Raw genomic sequence first — 12219 nt, 5'->3', positions numbered from 1 at the left:
GGAAGCTGATATCACTGTCATGTGCATACTAAGTATGCAGCGGAAGTTGGTCAGCTTTGTGCAGCTCGACGGTTTCGAGTTTGTCTGAAAGTGATAAACACTATTAGACATTTGTGGTTTACTTAGATCTGACCGAACTAAAAAAAGGATTTACAAATTCAACACAATGCAATAAATGAGCTCTACAGGCCATGGCAAAATAAGAGATTCAGTTCGTTTAAAGCAAAGTCATTACCTAATTCCTTAAGGATAGTGACATATAAAAAATGGTTCAACTCTTCACTATCAGTTTGCTTCAGCCAGAGTGCAAGTTTATCCATCTTTCGCATCGTCAACGCCAATCAACTTCAACTGGGGATTTGAACCGAGGCACAACACTACTGTTGGAAGTTATTCAGAATACAAACTTTTGTTACCTTGAATACTTAGAGCACTGATTTAATCACTTTAACACTTCAACTGTAAATCCTCCACTTCAGTTATTTAAGTCCACTCTTTCTGAACAAATCAGGGATTTTCCTATCTTTATCTGAAGCTGTAGTACTATCACATGTGTGAGGACACACCAACTTATAGAATCAAATAAGAGATGAATAGCACAAAAAATTACTTTTCCCTATGTTCTCTGCTCGTAGGCCTGATATTAGGATCAGTTTGCTAAATATTCATCTTCTATACATGTTTTATAGTATAGTCGTCGTGTAGGATTTGTGTAGTGAATATAATTCATATTATTGCATTTTTCACATCCGTAAAGGCAGGAATTGATTTGCTTGGAACAAAAAAACCCAAACACAACTTGCTTATATTTCCGTGGTTTATTTATTTCATCACCCAAACATAATCTACAATTGTTGCTGCTTTAAATGTACACAATGTGAGGTTTGTGTACAGCTCAAGACACTGGAACAAAGTATTGTGGGAGTCGTAGAGTGAGGTTGCCAGTATCAAACTGGGAAGTGCTTCTGTTACTCAGGGGGAAACGACTTTGTGGAATGAAAGTTAAGAGTTTGCCTCCAGAAAAGCTTTGCAGCATCGCACACACTGTTCGTACACCTTCTCAAAGTCTTCATCACTGCCCTACAAGACAAACAAACAAAAAAAAGAGGATCAATATATTTTTATCCTTTCCCATAAACTGACCCACAAGCATACAAGGAAATAATTGTCACCATTCGAAACAGTCTCCAAGAGAAACAACACGAGGAAAGCTGACGTCAAAAGTGTTATGCTTTTTAAAATAAATAAAATATTGATTGATATTGATCAAGACAGACATGTGAGATGCGGATGGCAGGCATCCACAGGGATTATCAATTTGAAGATGGCTTAAATCATGATCAAAAATATGTTTGCTTTTTTGATGAAGTTAAACTAATGACTTCTCGACAAAAATGTGGGACAAAGTTGGCTGCAGGCAGCATTGTGAGATTGGTCTCCTGAACCATCACGTTTTCCACAAAATACCAATGAGACGACAACACCGCCAACGTGCAAATCTTGTGTTGTGAGGATTTAGAGAATAAGACACAATATTTGTGTACTTGTTTATATCTCTGCTTGAAATTAGGCTCTAATGTAAATTAGCATCTTAATGTCAGTCAATGTGCACGAATAGTCATTTTCAAAGTTTTTCTTATATTAGAGGTGATGTTCAAAAATGTCCTTGAACGCCTCTGAAAAATGAAAAGCAACTATACTCCTTTTAAGTTAAACCTTTGTGCCATGTGGATTTTAAAAATCGTACAAGAAATTAGAATTCCAGTGCTTCCATATGATGATGTGTCATACATTCAGTTCTGAGAAGGAAAAACAAAGCGGTTGGCTCAGCCTGAACTGTTTATGATTTAATTAAACTTGTCTGCGTCCAAATGCGTTTCATAGACTTCAGCATCTCTGGTATGAAGCTTATCCCAACCTTCATGGCAGCCGTGAGTAGGATTTCACATGGAGCCAAAAGAAATGTAGCTATCGTATCCCACCACACATTATTATCATTACCAATACTGTCTCTTATTTACGCAGTGAGTTTGTTCGGAGAAGATTTTGTAGCAACATGTTGCATGTTTTCCTTTATCTGACATCCTCCCGGAGAGCAACAGGAAACAAAAATGACACGCAATGTGAACCATGTCCTCCACTTCCACTTCGTCTGCTCCTGCAGCTGGGAGCGGCGGATGAAGACATCCAGCTCAGTGAACACACAGTAGTTCCAGCTGTCGCAGTGCTGCACAGACTCCTGGCTTCAAACCGTCCACCAGAGGTGAAACGCTCCTCCCGTTGCCACATTTGGTGATTTCATCACACGGCAGGAGTTTGCAGTGTGTGTGTGTGTGTGTGTGTGTGTGTGTGTGTGTGTGTGTGTGTGTGTGTGTGTGTGTGTGTGTGTGTGTGTGTGTGTGTGTGTGTGTGTGTGTGTGTGTGTGTGTGTGTGTGTGTGAGTACTCCGAGTCTCTGTGGACATACTGACTGATAAAAAATTTTTGTAATATTAAAATAAATAAATAAATCTCAGAATAAAGGGGACGTCTCAGTCCTCACTAACAACATCAGACATGTACGTCTTCATGTGTGCCGACATGCTGGAATCGACGTCCTCCCGTTTAGTGTCCCGATTTAACTCTTCACAAAACCGTTACAGAGTCCACAACTTTTAATCCAAAACCACAGTGGAGAAAAAAAAAAAGACAACAGCACCACCACAAAAACAAACAAGAGAGGGATGCCGTCATGAGGAATCTAATAGAAGTGGTTGTGTTTGTATGACTCGACGGCGAGCTCCTCTTGCAGCCACATCCTTACGGGACGGTTGTTTTTCTGGGAGGGGTGCAGCTTCCAGGAGATAGAACGCAGACAGGAGGAGAAACTACACGGTCAGTTCAGCAGAACTCCCTAAACACCAGGCATGAAACCACTTATCTGGAATAAGGTTTTGCTATTTATTGAAATGGGCGATTGAAAACGCTTTGAAATGCCATCATCACCACCCAAGCTTTTAACGCTGTCCACAACTTTCCTCACCGTGCTTTTACAACTCGCATCCTTTTCTTTTTTTTTTCTTCCCCCCAGTCCCATAACCGACATATACCAACAACTCAGAACAGTTCATGTCACTTTAGTGCAAAGAGAAAAAGTCAAAAGATGATGTAATATGTACATACAAAGCCAAATCAAGTGTAAATTCAAAAAATTGCCTCCTGGTGCAAAGTTCACCGGAACGTTGGCTGAGAGATTATCTGACTCTCGGCTGAATGGTCTGGAAGTTTAATGTTTCAGTGTTTAGTAGGTAATCAATGTTAGCCTGATGTCTTTACCATGCACATTCTCACAATCTGAATCACCCAGTCGGTCTCCCACAATGTTAACTGTAGTTTCCTCTCTGAAAGTCCTAAATCACTGTCCTCACTTCTTACAATGATCCGTTCTTTTTCTTTTTGAACATTTTGAGTTTGTCTTACTGGTTTAAATTAGACCAAAAACACCCAATAAATACTTCAGTTAAACCTCTGGCATTCAGTCTAGAGTTTACCACACGTATGCTTTTTTTTTGGGTCTATAGTGTACTAATTAAGCAGTTTGTTTGATTTGAATCCAACAGAAATAACGATTTTAGACAATCTGAGATTCTGGGTAACTTGTTCTTTGTTTTTAATGTACAAAAAGCTCACTTATATTGTGTTTTATGAGCAACTAATAGTAAAATGTGGCAGTGAAATGAACAGAAATGACTAATCCATGAAACCCACAGTGTTGTGCTGAAAGGTTATTGGACTTTGACCACATATTAACCCAATTAACCCTATAATTGCTCAGTTTCCATGTATTTTCCCAGAGAACTCGGTTTGCTCAACAGTGGACACCGAGTTAAAATAACTCCAACTAAAACCAATATAGTGAAAATGAACTGAATTATTGTTGTTTTTATTGCTATTCAAGTTTTTTATTTTTCAATTCATGTAGCATTTTATAGTGGTTAAAACATCGGTCGTTAAAAAAAAACCCTCGGTCAAACACGCCGCATGGCAGATTTTAAATTGGATCAATCCTTTTTGCTAGATAACATGAAATAACTTGAATTCTTACGTAATATGGGTCTTTGATGATCAGCTGCTTGTGAGGGTCATATGAACCGAGGAGCTCAATCTTCGCTTGGGAGGTTTTCGCCAACTTTGCCCTCCGATTCAATTCACTGGGGAGAACAGAGAAAGACATGTAACAGAAGAATCAAGCAGGATGTAGGTAGAAGGTTTCACCATGAGCCATCTGACTAAAAAAAAAAACTTTCACAGACTGAACTGAGGTGAGTTTTAGAATATTTTGTGTGATTCTTTCAAGTGGGGGGGGGGGGCAGTAGCTATCTTGTCCTTTGTTCGGAGCCGTCATCCTACGTCAACAAGATACACATGCATTTCGCATTAAAATACAAAAAATAACCCCACAAACTTTTCACCATTGTATTTTAAATACTTTAAGCACAAATAAAAGTGAAATCTAGTGAAGGAAAGACCAAAGCAGCAAAACAGGAGGTCAGACAACTTATGAACTCTCTTAGTCAGCTTAACATTTGGAGACAAGGGAAGGAAAAAAAAAAAATATGTGGGAGAGAAAAGAGGAAAAACTGCTCAGAGAGCAAAGACGAGGCATTCAAAGAACTCAGTAAGCTGCTTACAGATCAGATCTGCCATAGGCATGTGATCTCAAAATGATCCCTAAACGTTCAAAGTAGCAAAAAATATCCCTCCCCCTGACCTTTGGAAGAAGCTTAAGAATGGATATTGCTCATTAAAGGGAGGCATTCACCTACACGTTAGTTATAGCTCACTGCTACCATTTTTATGTGAAGACAGTGAGCAGGACAACATACTTCGGGCCCTTCCAATGCGTTGCTACTCTGTCCTATTATTTGTTAAAATGGGATGTTAAACACATTAACACACTGTTTTCAGTGTCTTTCTTTCTTTCCAATTGCAATCAACAGACACAGGATTAAAGAAAATAAACATTGCTGCTGTTGGCTGAGGCCGCCGTACCTCAGATTGCTCTCGTCCATGCAAAGAATGTACTGAAAGCTCATGAAATCGTCCTTGGTCACCTGGAAGTGGAGTGGAAACAGAACAAAACAAATATTACTTTTGGCTCTGTGAAAACACGATGAGGCCACCAGAGCTCCTCTTGGTCCTCCAGAGAGGATTGAATCTTAGGAAGTAAAAATATATCACATACTTTATATTAAAATCTTGAAACCACATAGGAGGGGAGACATCAGGACAAATATCATCACCCGTGGCCTATAAAATATATCAATTCTCCGATCACTCTGCATGGACATTTGAAGGTTATTTGCGGTGACAACTATGGCTGTGTTGAGTTTGAACAGATTGTACTCAGAACATTTTGAAATTATGTATTTAAACAAGCCATTGTTAAAATGTGTCATCTTTTTGCATCCAAATAGATGAATATCATCGCTGAAGGCATTGAAAAATATTATTTGATGACTTACTCTTTCAAAACAAAGTGGAATTACTTTTAAAGTTCATGAAAACATATATTTTACTTTGGCTCTTCTTAATGTGCACGTGTTTTTTTTACATTATTGCAGTGTTGCCACAACACATCAGCTGAACTTTCAGCACTGCGCGGGTCAAGCTGATGACTGATTTAATCCATAATTTCATCTGAATCTATGATTTGAACAGCCATAAAATGGGTGAGCTCATGTTCCACTAACTCGTCACAGCTACACAATAATCTGACAAATACCGAGATGAAGACCGCGCTCATGCTGTGGTCTGTGCGAATGCAAGAATGTTATAGTGCTCCTCCTTCAATAAATAGTAACTTTTAAAGGCCTTGGCGAATGTTAGAGCCAACCGTGTGCCTCATGAGCAGGACCTGCTGTTATATATATATATAGAAAGTGAGGCAGTAGATTTTATGCTAAAACAGTCACAGAAGGTGCAGCACATCTGCCAGACTGCCACCCAAACATCAAAGTAAACAGTCAGTTTCAACAATGGTTCTCCGTCATTAGAAATGCTGAGACAGAAGTCACAGTACATCTGCCCACATCTACTTCCACAGGGTGAGGAACAAACTTAACGAATAATGACGCCGATGTGCCGACCGGCAATTACTGTTGCATCATGCATGAAAATCTTCAATGCGAGTCAACCCTCACGGTGAAGGCAAGTCATGTAAGGCATTAGAGACGCACATCTGTTGGCGCGTAGTCAGGGGTGAAGAACATTTATTGTCTTCAGTGATGATTTATTGGAACAAGCAGCAATGGATGAAACGCGCAGCACCGGGCAGGTTTGATGGGTTTCGGTGTCATTTGCATGGAATGCCAAGAACGAGCACAACACATGAATGAAACTGGCGCATTCCTCCAGATGTTGACATGTGGACACACTCAAAATACACAAACCACTGCAGTGCTCCACATAGGAGCAGAGGAGTAAACAGATGTTCGCCATAACTTGTTTCGTTGAATGGTTGCAATCAAGTGTCTGATCACTGTATTTATTTTCATCTTCGCGCCGTTTTTTTCTTTTTAAACATGGTGATAAACAGTGAACTTGATTGTGGAGCTTGCTGCTATTGCTACCACTGCCTACTTGGACATGCGAGTGTAAATGGAGTTGTACTAAGGCGCTGTTTAAAGAAACAATCCAGCTTTCCTCACACGGCTGATAGAAGTCTTGGCACGATTTCTAAAATGTCTTGACTGCAAGTAAGCTGGGAGGTTTTCACTGCAACGGAGGAATGAGCAGGGAGATGAACACGGCAAAGTTCAAGTTCAGATGAAACCCGGAGGATAAAACTCAAAAAGAAGCCATGTTGGGCTTGTTTTGTGCTCCTTTTCTAGATTACATTCGGTCAAAAGCACAGGTGTAAAACATGCTGCTGTCAAAGTCCTTTTAAGTGATCGTTCGCAATCACCCTTGAACAAGAAAAAATGAATAGAAAGAACCATCTCTAATTATTAACATGTGTGCTTCTTTTTTTTGGCTGAAAAAAACTCTTATTGTCAAATGAGTGAAAAACACAAGGTCTTACTCAGGAATGACAACATTATAAATCTAGTCTCCCTAACGGCCATCTATTAACAGCAAATAAACATTTTTTAGAATGCTAAAATGTGTTTCTCTGTTTATTTATGAACAACTAGAACTGACTCCATGGGCATCAACAAGTAGAAAATAGAGGCACGATCAAAGCCAATGTGTTAAACCCTAAAACTATAAACAACTTTAACAGCCAACACCTCTTTTTATTCTGTTAATGGAGGTGAAATCAAGTCTCTCACAAAGGTCGTGGTTTGATACTTTAAGTACTAGACTGAGGAACGTGTGAGTGAAATAAAGAGCCGATCCATAGCATAGATATGTGTTATACATGTCATATTAGCTCTGTTTAACAAAATGTGACATGTTCTGTAATAACAATTAAGGACAAACTACAAAAAAAGTATTTAATTTACATGAATGTTTGTGAAAAACTGAGATTCTAGCTTCTAGAGCTACCCAGCATCAGAACTGTAAAGATGAGTGTGTTGCACACAGAGGGACATACTTTGGCTGAAAGTTAAGTTCATTCCTCAAATGTTGATTCAATGATAGCATATTAATGAGCCTAAAAACTACATATCCGCTCCCTTGAATCAAATGTCTGGCAATTTTTGAGCAAACACAAAAGCACTAAGTGTTCCCAGCAATTACTCATTTAGGAGTGCGATTGTTTTACGAAACTAAGTTGTTAAGTTGGGAATACAGAGATCTCCACACATTCTCCCACTTGACCTGCCCACTAAGACACAGGCCACCACAAAAGTTCAGCAAAGTGGAAGGGCGGGAGCAAAGAAATACAGGGACAGAACCAAAAAGGGTGACAGAGAAAAGGAGGAAAATACAAAAGCTTGTCAGAGCTCATTGTGTGGATTTGGCTGGGTTTAAGCCAAGGGTTGTGCCTTCCCATCGCCGCTTTGAGGAGATTAGATGGAAAGTCCGATGGAACAGGTTCGCAATGAGGGTAAAAAAAAAAAAGAAAATATCAAGATGTTAGATCTCAAGCACGGGGTGAAACCCCAGATTTCTCTCAAGGAAAAAGTGTTTTAAGGGCACTGGGGAGAAGGAGTTGCTCTGAGGATAAGCCAGCAAAGCGTAAGGCCTGAAAGCCTTACAAGGACAAACATCTTGGTGTAATTTAAAGTTTATTTGAGGATTTCAAACATGTGTGATATGATGATTGCTACACTGCCTTCGTCAATATTTCATACCAACGATGGGTGCCGGCATTCTGCAGAGAGATAAGACAAATGCTTTCAACATATAAAACCTGGTGAAAATCCTAATGTGGTATGTAGTTTAAATAAAAAGTTTGACAAATATGAAATACACCCAAGTTACGTCACAGTCTGGGCACACTCTTGCTTCCTGATAAGCTTTAATTCCTATTTCCTAAATTCAAAGATGCCAGATCATCTTAATGATCTGAGACCATTGCAATACAGTGGTTATTGTGTCACAGTGCATTATTCTGACCAACACCTGATGGGTCCGATCTGAATGGCGATAGTTACAGGCGTGGCTTTCTGCTTGTGTCAGACATTTGTGAGGTTCGACATGTTGTGCAGTCACAGTCATGTGGCTATTCAGTTATTCTTGGTGTAACACTTGGCTGCTATATAAAAGGCATTCTTTCAAACAGAATAAACTGAACTGGTTTTGTATTAAACTGTCAAGCCACAACCACAGGTACATCCAACATCCCTTAACATACCATTTCCTGTCTGATCGGAACAGTAATAAACATTCTGTTGATGCAACATGGGCTTTAAGGAACAGTGGGAAGAGCCCAAAAGTTATGACACGTGAACACAAAGAAACTAAATCAACCAAAAAAAAAATCATGAATGTGCGGCGTGGTCACTGCATATTAAGGGAACTCATACGCTTTAGCGATTGTGGATACCGTATTGTAAATAAATAAATTAACTTGTAATCGCACGATTATTATCATCAAAGTGGTAGAGCAGCATTACACACACACACACACACACACACACACACACACACACACACACACACACACACACACACACACACACACACACACACACACACACACACACACACACACACACACACACACACACACACACACACACACACACACACACACTGCGAGGACAAGTGCCATTGGACGTCTGGCTGTACCTGTCGGGCCCTATGGCTCGTCTCTATGCCATGATTCCTGAGGCAAGCCAGACCACGGGCATCCGGCAGGCTGCCTATATTCCAGTCAGATGTGGCGCCACTGTCTATGACCCACTGCAACAATAGAGAACAAAAAGGGGGCGCTAGCCACAGCTAGAAGAGGTGTAAGGGTGGGTTCGTACCTGCCTGGCAATGTGCGACATGGGCACATCATGCTTCTTCATGCAGGCTTGACCACGGTAGTCTGGAGAGCTTCCTATCTCATAGGTGGAGGTGGCAGCACTGTCTATCCTCCACTAGGCAGAGCAGGGCACGGGGGACAACAACATAGCAAAAATGATTTATGCTCTCTCTCATATAATTAGTTGCAGGTGGTTCAGATTTCTGAATGATGCCGACTGAAGAAAGTAATTTACCAGTAAAATTAAGACAAATGTTTATCTTAAGAGAGCAGAAAGATGTGAATTATGAGGTATTGAAATTACTTTTAATTTATTTTACGAGGCATTTTCAGAATAGGTTCATTCATTTGAACATTTTAATGTATTTTAAACATAATGAATAAAACAATAATTACAAAGAATACGGTGAAACCAAAACATGCTGAAAAAGGAGTTGGGAAAACCTTAAGCTTATTAAAATCCTACCTCCTGTCCAGTCAATCTGTTTGCATCCTGTGTTTTTTTTTGTCCTCAATCAATCACACCCTCATAAATTAAATAACCACAAAACAAAGCAAGAAAGCAACCAACAGGTAAATAAACAGAATGAAAAAAAAAGTACACATTTCACCCTTTGCACCACTGTTTGATATCGTATATCATTCAACAATGATAAGCGGTTACATTTACTGTACCACCAAAAACTTAGTACTTCTTCACAGCATTTAAGATTTTTCCTTAAAAAATAGTATTTCATCACTTTTTTTTTTTTAACAAATTGCAGATGAATGAAAAACCTGCTCATTGAAATGATTCTATACCGGACTAATCCCTAAATTTCTGCTGATATTTCAAAAATATATACCAATGGCATTGATAAAATGTATAAACCACATACATAAAGAGAAAACAATGACAACTGTACCTTATCAACGACTCCAGCATCTGTCGCCATCTTGCTGAAGACAGCTTCAGCAATGGGGGACCTGCAAATGTTCCCTGTTTAAACACACAAACATCATAACATTAAACATGTGGGGTTTTACTTGTGAAAACACTGGAGGAAAACAACGGAGTTCTAATTTTAATGGCTTGGTGATTTGCCTATATGAGAAGTTTTGATTAGTTTGACACATAGTATTAAAGGACAATATGATCCAGAGAAATCTGTTCGTGCATTTATGTACTGAATATGGTTGAATATGTAACGGTGTGTTTACATGTGCATGTCAGATTTACTCGTAGAATATGAAACGTCCAAACTTCTGACGTCATTAGGAAGGACAGCTTTTATTTCCTTGTCAGATGTGCAAGAAATTTCCCGACTGCTGGCAAACTCAATTATTTTAAATCAGAACTTAAAACACACTAATTTGTAGATTTTATTATCTTAAATAGGTTTAACCTCTTTATTATCAATTTTATTCGCCTCTTAATCGCTTTGTTTTTATCATAATCACGCAAGATTTTTGTTTGCTTTGTTTTAATGCGTTTCCTTTACTTTTGTTTGTTTGTTTGTTTATTTTCTTTAACAAAACACAGAATTTCCTTGTGTCTAAACGATGACACAGAGCTCTCAGTGGATTATGACCTGTCATGGAACCAGGAATCGTGACTCAGGGTCTATTGTGACATATAAGACTTCACGTGTGAACACTTTTGCACACAGTGGAAGCGGGTCATGAAAGTAAAGTGTGCGATCACTGATCAAGGTAACTTTTGCGCCAATAAATACCGAAGATGTGGTCTTATTAGCAAAAACACTCCAGCGAACGCTGTCCATTCAACCCAATAAAGCCTTAATCAACATATTGAAACTACATTAAAACTGTTGTGCTGCCAGAAAACAATGGGATTTCTTCAACTCTCACTTTTTAGGAGAGTGAATAAGTTCGTAGAGCTTCAAATTGTCTCTTACCCAAACAGACGAACAACACAGACTTTGAACCAGCAGCCGCCATGACGGATATCTGAAGGTCCTGGTTGCCGCGAGAGAGGTGGCCTACTCGTGCCTGAACAAAATAACAAAACGTTGATCTAATTACAGTATATTTGTTTTCATCCGTTTTATATATTTTAAGTTGTTTCTTAGTCGTTTCATTTTTGAGTTGTATTTCAAAGTGTCATTTATTTTCTCTCTTTTCTTTTTTAAATTAAATTTAAGGTAACTGCATTAAATGTTATGAGATTAACAAATCAGCCGCTTCGACAAAATTCTGAAACCCTTGCAATTTTTTTAAAATTTCCTTAATGATTTATTCAAGATCTGATTTGCCATTAAAATGTTCATACTTGAATTTTTTTTTTAACAATAACTTCTCTCCAAATTCAGAATAGTTGAAAGAGAAAACTACTCAAAGATTAATGTGATGATTGTGTATTCTGTGTGCAGCTTGCCTTTCATCCTGTGTTTTCTCAATAATGAATGAATGAATGAATGAATGACGTATATGTTCATAAGCTATAATTGTCTGAGGCTCATTCCCACCCCACCACTGATATCAAGTTAATGATGCAGCCATGTTAGACAAGAGTGAATGAAAAATAAAGTTGTGATTCAAAACACGTTTAATTTGAACTCACCAGCTTTTAATACCAAATATATTGGCAAAATAAGTCAATGCCTGTTTTGAAGATGTTGATAGAAACCTTCTAAAATTACCCTTAATCACCTTATGAAAGACATTCTCATACCCCATTTAAATGGTAATTGCAAGCACAACCTGGATTTACCATTAAACTTCGGTAAACCAGTTGACCTATGTAACAAAACCTATTTTTGTGACATCAGAGTACAACACTAACAAATCTGAGCTCCATGTCATTTTAGACTATAG

At 38.7% G+C, this 12219-nt stretch overlaps 1 protein-coding gene across 3 annotated transcripts; it reads right to left on the bottom strand.

Moving 5' to 3' along the window:
- Positions 1-817: 817 nt before the first annotated feature.
- acp1 (acid phosphatase 1) lies at positions 818-11359 on the bottom strand. 3 transcript variants are annotated; one of them, XM_080514554.1, is made up of 7 exons: positions 11301-11359; positions 10308-10381; positions 9404-9517; positions 9222-9335; positions 5031-5092; positions 4084-4189; positions 818-1080 (listed from the first exon to the last, which is right to left on the bottom strand). In XM_080514554.1, the coding sequence occupies exons 1-7, from the start codon at positions 11341-11343 to the stop codon at positions 1003-1005; spliced, it is 591 nt and encodes a 196-aa protein (XP_080370680.1). In that variant the 5' UTR covers positions 11344-11359; the 3' UTR covers positions 818-1002. The 3 variants fall into 3 exon arrangements, with proteins under 3 accessions (XP_080370680.1, XP_080370681.1, XP_080370682.1); XM_080514555.1 differs by lacking the exon at positions 9222-9335; XM_080514556.1 differs by lacking the exon at positions 9404-9517 and having other exon boundaries at positions 11301-11349.
- Positions 11360-12219: the final 860 nt, after the last annotated feature.

Source organism: Blennius ocellaris (genome assembly GCF_963422515.1).
Source record: "Blennius ocellaris genome assembly, chromosome: 18".
Taxonomy (NCBI): Eukaryota; Metazoa; Chordata; class Actinopteri; order Blenniiformes; family Blenniidae; genus Blennius; species Blennius ocellaris.
This window is presented reverse-complemented; position numbering and strand designations above follow the sequence as displayed.

Bases quoted from the DNA above. Each gene is read 5' to 3' on its own strand.
- acp1 (XM_080514554.1), bottom strand. From the start codon at position 11,343: ATGGCGGCTGCTGGTTCAAAGTCTGTGTTGTTCGTCTGTTTGG. The intron at 5,093-9,221 runs GTACAGCCAGAC...CTCCACTTCCAG, and splicing joins CGAGCCATAGGGCCCGACAG to GTGACCAAGGACGATTTCAT. The intron at 4,190-5,030 runs GTACGGCGGCCT...TGTTCTCCCCAG, and splicing joins ATGGACGAGAGCAATCTGAG to TGAATTGAATCGGAGGGCAA.